Source organism: Netta rufina (assembly GCF_964035555.1).
Source record: "Netta rufina genome assembly, chromosome: 1".
Lineage (NCBI taxonomy): Eukaryota > Metazoa > Chordata > Aves > Anseriformes > Anatidae > Netta > Netta rufina.
This window is the reverse complement of record NC_140123.1, coordinates 160,271,455-160,284,700: the sequence shown is the minus strand read 5'-3', so window position 1 is coordinate 160,284,700 and position 13,246 is coordinate 160,271,455. Positions and strand designations below refer to the sequence as shown.

At 42.7% G+C, this 13,246-nt stretch overlaps 1 protein-coding gene across 1 annotated transcript; it reads right to left on the bottom strand.

The window, feature by feature from the left end:
- Window positions 1-2,429: 2,429 nt before the first annotated feature.
- AMDHD1 (amidohydrolase domain containing 1) lies at window positions 2,430-12,813 on the bottom strand (the record flags this gene model as incomplete). The annotated part of the gene is made up of 9 exons (XM_084306264.1): window positions 2,430-2,544; window positions 3,042-3,202; window positions 3,593-3,686; window positions 6,313-6,437; window positions 7,387-7,612; window positions 9,697-9,974; window positions 10,552-10,616; window positions 11,494-11,600; window positions 12,677-12,813. The coding sequence occupies 9 exons, from the start codon at window positions 12,811-12,813 to the stop codon at window positions 2,430-2,432; spliced, it is 1,308 nt and encodes a 435-aa protein (XP_084162390.1).
- Window positions 12,814-13,246: the final 433 nt, after the last annotated feature.

Sequence of the window (13,246 nt, the reverse complement as noted above, 5' to 3'; positions counted from 1 at the left end):
ACGTGATGCTGGGCCCTTAGCCCAACACTACGTAGAGCTGGGAGTGAGGGTACCCACCCATGTGTGTGAGATCCCAGTTCGGCCCCCTCTGTCCCTGGCCCCTGTCTCTCCCTCCTGTGCCAAGTCTGTCTCCACCCCTCCAGCTCTGGGCTCTCTGCAGCAAGCCTATCTCAACCTCCTGCTGAAGCTGTTCCATTTTGTACAAAATTGGCTATTAATTAAAATCAGCTGCGAGAGTGACCCTAGGAGATATGTGCCTGGTTGTTCATCCGTTTGCCCTCAGCCTTAGGGTATGGCTACATCATAGCTTCCCCAACAGCAAAACCAGCGGGTGCGGCTCCTACCTGCTCCACTCCTACCTACATCCACGTGCTGCAGCAGCCAACGCAGTGAGTGTCATTGCCAAAATGAGCCACATTAACAACAAGCAAAAAAGAAATGTTCTGTGTTTCAGTGTGCTATGCTTTCCCTGGCAGCTGCATGGACGCAATGGCAGGGCCATGCAGCCGGCCATCAGGAACCACTTAAGCCAGTTATGCTGCTGAAGGATAACCACATCCTCTAACTGCAAACCTCCCGCTAATTATAGCCCTGGGGCATGCTCCAAAATGGCTACTGGATTTGGCCACGTTGATCAGGCAAGCACATGGTTTGAAATTCCCATCAGAGCTTGTGCATGAGAGCACATTCCCCTCAGGTCAGTAGTTTCAGGCCACAAATGACTATTTCTGTCCAGCAAGAGAATATTTGAGGTTTTCCTTATGCCAGCGTGGTCCCGCAGATGTTGTAGGCACGTTGGAGAAGACGTACTGCCTCGCTGCACAGCAGGGGATAGGCACTAGGCTCCGCCATTGCATATAGCAATTAATGGCAATTACAGCCTGGGGCTCATATTAGGGCTGCCACCACTGCCACTCAGTTTGCCCTCCCCTACCGCCATAAGCTCCCATGTGGGAAAACAGAACCAAAACAGCGTGAATGTAAGCAAAATTTTTAACTCGTATTTCTCTTTGCCATGAGGAGTGATGTCGCAGGGCCAGGGGTGTTGCTTCCCACTCACCTCTTCACAGCTGCCTGTGGCAAGTGCAGCCGCCAGCCCTTCCCCTCCCTCCATCCTGCCCTGGTGCACAGCACCTCGGGCACCCAGACTTGCTGGGCACCCTGTGAGGAGCTCTGCCTCACCGCACTGCACACCTTGGGCTGCCAGGGACCAAGGCATGGCCAGGACGTGCTGTAGCACTGCTAAGCTCAGGGGCACTGCTCTGACCGTGCGCTGCTTTTTGGAAATGCCTGTGACAGCACTCTGACAGCTTTCCCCACCTGCCTGCATTAACGTTATTTGTGAATGCTGTCTCAGGCAGAATGGACAGTGTGACAGCATGCTTCAGATGTTATTCCCAGTTCTATAAAACCCCACATCTGGTACAACATCTGCTTGCAGGAAAATATATCTAGTGACAGGAACACCATTAAATTATTTTATAAAATGATTTAGTTGGCTAGCCAGGATGAAATCAAACACGAAGAAAGATACTGTATGGGGTGGCTTGCGTGTTTTAGATGTTAACAGATGACCCCAGTGCTCAGGGAGATCAGAAAGACATAAAGTTCCTACATGATTATGACGGCTTTCAAACTAGAATGAGACTGCTGTCCCTCATCAGGAATCTAGATCACTAACAAGCACCATTCCAAATGTGCATACCTAAGACCCTGGCCCTGTTACAGGTTTCTTAACATTACTCTTCCCAGTTAATCTTAGCTAGTTTAGAATAATGGAATCATTAAGGTTGGACAAGTCCTCTAAGATCATCTGGTCCAACCGTCTCGCCCACCACCAATGTCACCCACTAAACCATGTCCCCAAGCACCACGTCCAACCTTCCCTGAAACACCCCCAGGGACAGTAACTCCACCACCCCCCTGGGCAACACGTCCCAGTGCCTGACTGCTCTTTCTAAGAAGAAATGTCTCCTCATTTCCAACCTGAACCTCCCCTGGCACAACTTGAGGCCATTCTCTCTAGTTGTAACACTGGTTACATGTGAGAAGAGGCTGACAACCAGCTTCCCACAACTTCCTTTCTTCATTCATAGATTGTTGGTCTTCTGTGTTTGTTTGGTTTTTTTTCCTCAAATATAACAATTTTATAGATTAAAAATATACAGAAAACTGTCTTATTTCAAACAGGTTTGTTTAAAATAATTTTTATGCACTGGAAAAGAAGGAAGGAAGGACAACTGATATGAAGATGCACCAGACGGCGGATATACCATATGGGTAATGCATGGTAACGTTTATTTGAATAAAAGGCCTGGCAAGATGAACAGGCAATCAATTTACCAGTAAATACAAATCTAATTTGTCTGTCACTTTGAAATATTCCATGCCAATTTGATTATAGCAGCTTCCTAAATTACTGTCTTCCTTCAGTAACTGCTCGTTATCCCACACCTCTCGTTTTTATAGACAACTTCTCCTTTAACTATAACATAGTCAATCAATGTTTGATGTCCCCCGAACTGGTAAATCAAATGCTCCCACCTAAAAAGACAACGAGATGTTTAAGAATATCTGTTATTTGCATAAAAGCAGGTCACATACCTAGTATACCTGGCAATTACAAAATATTTGCTTAAACCATGGCAACCATTTGCTTAAACCATGGAAAACACTATTCCCTGTTGACATTGATTCAAAATTCCACATTTACATGTTGGTCTCTTGTTGCATGAATACAATGAACTAATGTACAAATCATTACAGAAATCCTTCCACAAAATAAACACGTATTATATTTAGATAATTTGTCAATAAGCATGGGTTATTTGTAATATTAGCCCTAAAACTATTATGCTTTATCTTCCACTGGAGTGATTAAGGAGAATGAAAGTGGGTCTAAAATGCTAGCAGTGTCCCTTTTTACAGATGAAAATAACTTTTAAAGCACAAGGAATTCATTAACCTCTCCACTATCCTTCCGGTGAAAAATTAAGTCCCTTATGTTAAATCACATTACAAATTATAACAGAAGAACATACCTTGATGAATTTATAATAACAAGGTCCCCCTGCTTGCCGATCTCTATGGAGCCATGCGTGTCTGATTTTCCCAGAGCATAAGCTGCATTAATGGTGGCAGCTGCTAGTGCTTCATTCATTGACATCTTCATGTTTACACAGGCCAGATGCATCACCATAGGCTAGCAGGAAAATTAAGCAGAAAATGGGAGTTACCAATAACAAAAATAAAGTTTATGCCTCAAATCCCACAGCACTCTCCTCCCACCTTATGCAAAAAAAGGAGTTGTCCCACATGATGTAAATCTTGCGAATTCCAAAATGAGAAATGTGGAATCAGGAGCTTTGCAAGCTTTTTTTTTTGAAGCCTCAGTGCATTTGAAAAATCAACCCCCTTTAAGTTTCAAGAATTTCTGGCAAAAAGTACCAACCCACATAAATAGGCAGGAGCAATTGTCTAAGCTGCGCATGTGGATACGAAGAATGTTTTATGTATGTAAGATCTACACACAAGTCGTACTAGCGGGAGATTTTGTAATTTTGTGTTGTTGTAAGTATTAAGGATAGCTTACCATTGAAAAACAGTATGCGTTAGGATTAAAATCACTGCCAAGAGCAACTATAACTCCTTCATTTAACATTTTTCTAGCTTGAGGTTGCTTCAGTCTAGTGGGAAAAAAACGCTTGTCAGTACAATTCTCTTAGTTATTACATGACGAATTACAAGAGCAAAAGTCATCACTCAGTTTGACTACATCCATGCATTCAGTTACATCGATTCCTTTGGAGATGAAAGGCCAAATCCTCCTCTTGGCTACCTATCACCCTATGGACAGCATAAATGGAAACTGTGATCCACTGTTTTTGCAGTAATAACATGTGACAGTAACCACTATCAAGCACCACGCTGCAGGCCACTGAAATGTTGGTATTTATCCAGGCCTCAGCCACTTAAGGATTTACAAGGTGAAAATCTTCATTTCTCAAAAAAGTAATTTTCTAGTCTTTTAGCTTCAAAGACAGACTTGCAAACACGAGCAGAGGCATAACCAATGCAATAGTCTCTTCCTGATTCTGCTGGCAATTCGAAATAACTTGACAGTGTGAGTTTCATTTGTATATATTATAGGATTTCTCTCACTTAGCAGTGTTAATGCAAACAATAGCTAGCTTCACTAGCTAAAGCTAGCTGCTTCATAAAAGCCTCATGCTCCCACTGAATTCTATATAAACAACCCACCGGGGTGCTGTAACTTCAGGGTTATGCGGGAATCCAGCTTCATAGATCTGACCTTCTACCACCGATAAAATCCACTAACGTTACGAGCATGATGTCCCTGGTTTACATTACTTGGCAGTTAGGAGGTACCTCTGTAGTAACCACCAGCTGAGCTCTGATCTTATGAACAGTTGCATTTACAATCAACTTCAGTATCAGGAATAGCTGTTTCAAAACTGTTCAGCCACTTGGTAAAGCTGGGTAGGTGTTTGCAAGGACAGTCAGCAGCCTTAGGAAAGGCACCCACTAAGAAGTTTTAGCCAGAGCTGCTGTAACACCAGCAGCACCAACTATAATTCCCAGAAATAAACCAGTGTAACAATAAAAATGAAAACACAGAGCAAGAGCTACTCAAAAAGTAGTTTTAAAAGCACTGCAGTTAACAGAAAAGAACAATAAACAAGATCTCTGAAGAGCTTTTATTTAGTATAAGACAATTTTCTTGCTATAGAAGTCTCCTAGCAGATTTATGAGAAAATACCATGTTCTGTACACAACAGGACCCTCTGAGAGTTAACTGCGTTTAAAAAGATTTGTCTGAAAAGCTGCTCCCTGTCCTCACATGTCCTCTGTGCTCTACTGCCAGACTCCTACTAAGGAATACTGCAAACAACTGTTAGCAAAGGCCAAAATGAGAGCATGTTTATCATTAAGCAGCCCTTCAGCTGCATTCTCTGGCCCAGTTCTGGTCATCATATGAAGCCCTGGCTTCTACAGCTTTTCTTAAAACCTGGGACTACTGCAGGGGCAGGATCTTGTGAGGTCTGAAGTCTCATAATTAGTAGTGGAGGTGAGGGAGGCCAGCATCTCAAAGGATGTACCACATCAACTCACAGCAACTTTTGCTCATATTAGTGCCGTGCAGCTTTTGGCCCTCTAATACTCTTAACTAGTTATCTGTTGTACCTCAAACATGGCTTCCTCTTTTTAAAGTGTATTAGAACGGGAGATCTGTGTTCAATAAATAGTGCACTGGACACCAGAACAAATGAGGCCTCATTACCATTACTCACAGCTGATCATTATCTCAGTCTGACACTTATCCTGAGGTTATAAACCTTTCACTGCATGGATTCTCTGGAACAATGTGAGCTACAGCTGCTGCCTATTCCACAGGTAGATATGGTTCTGCTGTCTCTCCTTTACCTCCCTGCCCAGGGTCAACCTGCAGGACCTGAAGTTTTCTCCAAGATCTGCATTCTGGCAGTGCGTTTAGTTGCAATTAGCCAGTGGGTTCAGAAGCAGTGTTGCAGGATATGCTAACCATAAATATGAGCACAAGCACAGACACAGAAGTGAACATGATCAGAATGACACAGATAACAACTGCACAAGCCCTTCCAACTCCTCAGAAAGCAGGCCACTGAAAAAAAAAAAAAACAAATCAGTTTGAGGATTTTTCTCTTTACAGAATAGAAGGCATTATTGGGTTGTGGTCCTCATGACCTAGAGTGAAGCAAGTGATCCATTTATGCTTATCTGAAATCTCTGCACATGGAAAATAGTGCATTTAAGCCAATTCTGCTCAGCATTGCCTGGGTAAAATCATATCAATTTTTTACAACGTTACCCAGTCTTTTACCTCTTAAGACAACCAAAGGCTTCATTTCCCAGCAAAAACTTCTGCAAGACAGCAAATACAAACACTGCAGATAAAAATTGCCTGAAAAGAAGCCAATTCAATTTTCAAAGTCTAAATGTGTTGATGAAAACCAGTCATTCTCTTCTTAAATGAATGCCTGATTATTGTCAGCCTATCATGAGGGCTAAATTCTAGTGTTGACTAAACCACTCACAATCTACCATGAGACTTCTCAGAAGTAGGGTACTGCCTTGTTTTTGGGAATGTCCACCAGAAATATGACATGAGCATTCAGCTCTTTGTGATTTGTCTTCAGTGATCTAGCCTGCTCATTAGGAGACAGATACAAGCTTACATTTTTGCATAAGACCCTAAGCCACAAACATGTTTTTGTTGTTACAAAAGTTTTTCCTCCAATCAAGTGGCCTTACCTTAGCATGTAGGCAGTAGTTGGCAAAAGGACAGCTGCACACTTAGCTCTTGCTATTGCTGCAATGCCTTCATCACTAACTTCTTCTAGGTGGCTGATAGCCTGGGCTCCTAGTTCAGCTCCAAGCTGAGGGAATTATCAAGAAAATTACTCAATTAAGGTGAGTCATATAACAGTGAACAGTTAATACAGTAAAACAGTGTTGTTATCAAATGAGTGGAGCAGACAACTCATTGTTAATGTCAAATTTACTAAAAAAAAAATCATAAAGAGTGCCTGAAAGAACAAATGAAATGCAGACACAAACTATTTTCTACTTTACTGCATGAAAAGTTAATCAGAGAAAGGTATTAACCTGAGAGGAAGGGAACCTTCAGTGATGTTTTTGACAGATGAACGTGTACACTATTGGCCAGCTATGGATAAAACCATTATGAACTCCTGTTCACAAAGTAAGCAGAAGAAAAGGGCTGACAGAACTGACACTGGTTGCAGAACAAGCAGTGTGACTGCTGCTTTCTGTGGTGAAGCACCAAGAAGGCTTTTATGATCAATTAAGATTTTCTTGAAAATATAGCAGAGAATAATCTGAGCAGAACTCATGGGAAACGGGAAATCTTTAAATGATGGTAAAACATTGAAAGGGACGGACTTTCTTTAACAAAATAGTTTCGAGCCTATTCTTGGCTAAATCAACCCTCTGAGTGTGCTATACTGCACATCTTGTTACTGCTAACAGTACATTTGAGGAAAAAGTATTTCCCCAGTTGCATATAAACTATTCTTTTGTCATCCTTGGGTGGATAGCCACCTCCCCCATTCGTATCACATGTGGAAGATAAGCGAAGTCGATGTTTGATTAGGCAGTGCATGTCAGTCACACAGGTCAGGGTTTCCTTCCAGGTCCAAAACTGCACAATGGCTGCACATTCGTATTGTCTATGAATGATCTACTTCATAAAGTATTTGAAAAGAAAACCTTGGATGTGAAAACTGCAATTCTTTCAAAGACTGAGGTCTAACAAAAGCAACACAAAACCAAAAGTGGCTGAACTGAACATTAAGAGAGAAGTACCTCAGCAGATTTCATCGGATGGAGTTCATCACCATGGAAGTTAATCTGTAACCCTATATCTTTTCCAGCTTGAAGAATTCTCCTAGTAGAATCCAGATCAAAGACTCCCTTCTCACAGAACACATCTATATTGTTAACATGCATTTCACCACTTAGTTTGAGTTCTTTCAGTTTAGGGAGATGGTTATTGATAATGTCATCTGCGGCCTCAGTAGCGGTTTTCCCTCTAATGAAAATAAAATGTTACAGAGCCATAAGAACAAAAACTTTGAAGCTTGGCAAATATTCAAATCATACATGCAATTACCAGATCGTTTAGAAAATGATGCAAATACAAATCAAACTTCAGATTAAAAAACAAAAGATGCTGTAATTTATGTACGCTCAAACCATGAGCTACTTTCCATTCAAAAGTTTTAGCCTATATTACTCTTTATTTTATAAGGTTGGTTTTTGGATGCTAACCGAGACATGGGACATTTAAAAACCAATACTTCTGCTTTCCTATTCATATATTCTGACCCAGTTGCATTGTATCCTAAAACACAACCATGCAAAATATGTAAATGATTATTTTAATGTCTTAAATGATATTCATGCAGTACTTTTATGCAAGTATCAAAGTTCAAAGGGTATGTGTAGTTTTTTTTTTTAACCTCTCCTCCTTTTATGATATCATTCAGAGCAATAGCTAGATAACCATCTCTAAATCAGACAGGCCTCCCGAGATTAGATCTGCCAATGTCAGAACCATTTATGAACCTCCTATTACACAAAAGATAACCCAGGAGAGATAGGTAAATGGCTCTGAAAGAATGAACAATCCCAAAATATGTAATAGAGTTAGTATTTTGCAATTTTAAGATCTGAGGATAAGTGACATACTACAGCTAAATGTCTGTGACAGCTCAATCCTCATTTCAGGCGCTGTAAAGCATGCGCAGACCAGAACTGCACAAGTGCCATATGTGGGGGAGTTCAGGGTTTTACAGTGGCAGTAAATTCAAGAAGCCCCAGTCTGCTCTGATTTACAAATGAGGTTGTGCAGTTATAAAGAGGAGTAAAACCTGGCACGCTGCCCTTCTTTTGTTCACCTTTCACAGAAACAGTTCTTGGGCTTGCTCAGGCTCTTACCATGTCAAGCCTTCTCCCTTTTCTGCTTTAGGCTCAGTAGTCTTTGGAGGACTTTGGACTTAAAAATTAGGACCAGAGCCAAGACAAAACATTCTTGATCTCACATTTTTGGGGACATAATGCCCCAAAACTGAAAACTGATGTTGTTCTAATGCAAGAGGCTTTTGCTCAGGAAATCACTTTGAAAATTCCTTCCTAAAGATGAAAAATGGGCCCGGTAAAGCCTTACCAATAAACTAATAATAATAATAAAAAAAAATAGAATCAGATAGCCCCAAAATCATTAATTTAATTCAAAATGATGACTAGAGGAATGGTAAATCAGTTACTTCTTTGCCCCCCTGCTTTAAGCCTGCTTTTTAGGTTAAATTCTTAAAGAACCAGCAATATTCATAGTCCAGAAGTTCTAATGCTGGAAACATTTCTGCAAGGGCAAATGGAGAGGAACAAACATTAAGTACCTATAGCAAAAGAAAGCGTTACTTTTTAAGACTTACATAAATCAGAAAGATTTAAGTAAAAACAGTCAAATCGATCTTAACCTTTTGTTTACGTGATTTATGCATATCTACAGGACACTTTTATGGAATATAATGATGAAAGGAAACTGGCATGAGCTTATGTGGCTTGGAAGATGTCTGTTGAACAAATCCTAGAATCCACAAGCTCATCACTTATTTGTATCTGAATCATTCAAAAGAGCAATTTCCAGCCCCATACCCGTGGGCAATGTGCTCCCCTTGAGATCTTCCACTGTTACAGAAGCTGCAGGAAATTAAGAATTGAAAACTTGAGCTCAACAAAGCATGATGCCACCTTCACCATGTAACTTGCCCCAGATGTTCATTGGCCAGTCAAAGGCAGAGGACCACCACTCTGAACATTCAGGCCTTAGATCAGGGAAAACTGCAAAATTCTTCCCAGAATAAAAACCTGAGGCAGAATCTAAGTTTGATGGGTCAAAGAAAATGCAAGCAAAATATTCTGGACATGAGCATATGAAGAAAACAGAAGAGGATTTAAGAAGACCCAAACTGGGAAACATAAACATATTGTTTCAAATATACTTTGTTACATTTTAGGAAAGCTTGGCAGAAGAAAATTTTCTGAAAACAACCAAATTTCAATGCAAAGCAGTAACACTGACAAAGAGCAAGAAAAATTAAGTCACATTACTTTGGCACGGAATGAGCTCCACAGTATGTTGATGAAATGCCAATATCCATGGATTGCTTAGCACGTTCAATCACTCTAAGCATTTTAAGTTCCGTTTCTAAATTTAAGCCATATCCACTCTTGCACTCAACCAAAGTAGATCCTGCTCTGCGCATGCGTTCAAGTCGGTGTTTGAAAGTATTGAACAGCTCTTCTTCTGTGGCTTTCCGAGTGTGTTCAACAGTAAAATGAATACCTCCTCCAGCCTGGTGGATTTCCATATAGGAAGCGCCTGCCAGCTTGGGAGAAAAAAGAAAACAAGAACACCACCACACACATACAATTAGCCATTAAGTGTGTATTTTCTCTCCAAGTGATTATGGAAAGTGCCTTGAAGTATCTTTGCAGTGAGAGAGAAAAAGATAAAAAATATCCCCATTAATCCTTCCTCCCTCCTTCTCTCTACTCTTCTCTCTCCCCTCCACCTAAGCAAAGAAACGATGTAAAAAGCTACATAAAAATAATGTCCCCTGGGCCCTAGGAGAAAACCTATCTCTAGCTTACAGATTCATTTATGTGGAAAAACAAGAAAGAAAGAAAAAAGACTTCATGATTAAGATGGGAACAAAAGGTGACAATCCTGATTGCTTCAGTTAATGCAGAAGTGCACTGAGACTGGCTGCAAAAGCTGCAGTTCCACTCCCCTTACAGCCTATCAGTCCTCACAACTCAGCCGTCCTCCCTCACTTGTATTTCGTGACAGAAATTACATTATTTTCTACATATGAAAGACAGATGTCACTAGAAAGAGTTATGCATTAAAAAAAATAAAAGAGAGAGAAAGAAAAATCCAGCTCTGTAATTTCATGCTGTTACCTTCATTGCAAACTCATGAACCCTATCACCAGCCCACACTGGGTGCGTATGTGCATCTACCAGGCCTAAAGAAAACAAAGTAAATGTACACTCAAGTTATTTCACTGTAGGAGAAAAGCATTAACATGTAAGCAAATTAAATGGACAACAGAAGCTCCCCTACAAAGCCTCTGTTTACAGAGAAAGAAAAATCCAAAATGTCTCCAGGAAACTTGCTCGGTTTCTCATGTTGTTTTGATGATGTTTTATTTGTTGAAGTGATAAATTACAATCTTTGAAATTGTTTACTACAGTTTATTTGTGTTCTCTGAAGAAAGCAAAGTGTTTATGCTGGGCTCAGCACTCTAGCACTTACTCTAGCAATTGCCCGCTTGCTCCAGTGGGAGCTTTTTCAAAGAGCTGTGAAACCAACACTACTGAATGCCAAAGTGCATTTAAAAAAAAATAAAAGAGGTCTAACAGCTCATGCGGTAATACCACCAGGAAAGTTTAAAATGCAATATACTTGCTCAGAATCAGGTAAAGTTTCAGAGTGTGTGACAAACTCCTGTACTGCCCTTGGGCCTCCAATTATCTATGAACAGCACCGACAGAGATGAAGCTCCACAGCTGAACAGCTGATGGAAAGGGGACAGAAAGAGATGTGAGATTTAAGTCACTCAGAGAACCGGCTACATTACAGCTGTGATCTATGATACAGATGTAAGGTGAAACAATAGAAGACACAGCTCAACCATAAAGCCAAAAGAAATATCCTGAGTGCTGCAACCTTACCCTTCCAACAATCCTGATGAGGAACGTACCATACTCTATCCCCCACCACATTATCAAACCAGTACTGAATGAAGAGGAAAAAGGACCAAGGAATGCTTCACATGTGTATTTTGTCTCTAAGCACTTGCAGCCTTTCTGCATTACATCAATATGACAAAACAAACCTACCCGGCAATACGCATTTCCCAGTGCAGTCAATTTTTCTTTCAAATGTTGCTCCTGAAAACTGATTGCGAATAACATCTGCGGGGCCCACAGCTTTTATATAACCATCTCTGTAAATAGATGATGAACAAAGGAATCTTGTATCTCTTTAAAAGTCAAGCTCCAAAAGTGGCCAAAGAGCCCCTGAAGCAACAACTCTAGCAGCAGAGCAGGAACATTGAGAACTGTTAGCAGGACTAAAGATGCACAGAGGAGGTGGCTTGCTAATCTTACAGAGGCACAGCAAATGATGGGTTATGCTATACATTTCTAGTTCTCTGCTGTAACACTTGTCTTGTCCTCTCCTTAGACTCCTTTAGGATGATACCTTGGTACTCTGTTCTAAGTTCTGCTAGACAACATTGTTATTGTCTTGTGGATCAGCAAATGTAATGCATTCCTCCAGCAAGTAGCTGCAGGGCATTCTTCTCAAGGAAGCCAGTGACACTGCTATCCCTTGCCTCCCTGTGAGCTGTGGGGATAAATCTGCTCGGGGCTGATCTTCAGTTCAATGGGCGTTTTCTCAGGGTGGATCTGGAGGATTGTACTGGGGATCTCAGACTGTGCTAGGCACAGGGCATGCCCTGAATGCACAAGGCTCCATTTCACCACACGAGTGGAGCTGCCAGGCTCTGTTCTTTAAGCCTCGCCTTTCTCCAGCTCTTTTCAGGCGTTGGGGATAGCAGCCGGGAGTCATCACGGGCAGCGCGCTGAGGGCACCTCTACGCTAGGCAGCAGGGCTGCCAAGAGGCAGGCACGGTCACAGCCAGAGTGCTCAGGAACAGGAGAGAAGAGATGGAGCTGCATGCATTCATTAACTGCGATTCTGTTAATTGCACAAAGTGTTTATGTGATTGCTGCTAGTTCACGCCAGTTCGCCTGGAAATAAAGCGGAGCACAGGGTGACAGTCACAATCTGCAGCATGCAAGAAGTTATCATTAAGAGGCTGAAGATGTGTACACAGCATTAAAAAGTAAGTTGGTAGGATACCGATTGAAATAATGGGAATTACGAGCGCACGCTTCAAGGAATCATTTCTGCACACACCGGAGCCCAAGCCTCGCCCCACCCAGACCCCATCCCCACACTGCCCACCGGGGGCGAGGGCACCTGGCCGCCCTGCAGCCCCCCGTCGCTGCCACTCACTGTCCCACCACCAGGCTGGCGTTTTGCAGCACGGCCAGGCTGGCCATGCCGGCCTGCAGCAGGTACTTCTCGCCCCGGCCGCACACCAGCACCAGCTGCCGGGCGTTCTCCAGCAGCAGCCGCTGCTCCCCCGCCATGGCAGCGCCAAATGGCGGCCGGGGGGCGGCCGCCGCTCGGCTCAAAGTCCCCCGGGGCGGTGCGCGAAATGGCGCCTCCTGCACCCAGGGGGGGCCCCGGGGCGGCCCCTTGGCAGGCAGGGCCGGGACCCGGTGGGTTTTCCCCGATGGGTTTTCTCAGGGTGCTGCTGGCAGGGTCACTGGGCTGCTCTCCCCAGCACAGCACAGCCCAGACCCCCGCAGGGGAATGGGGAGCTTCTGAGCTGGGTGCGTGTGCTGGCACCCGTGGCATCGACAGCCTGCCAGCTGCAGCCCCCGAGGGAGCCTAACACCTCTCATCGCCTGGATATCCAGGCAGACACTCATTTATCTGGGTAGATGCTAATTTATCCGAGTCCACGATCAAAGGTTTGTTAGATTCTGCTGCCCCCTACAGAACTCGGGATGGGAGAGC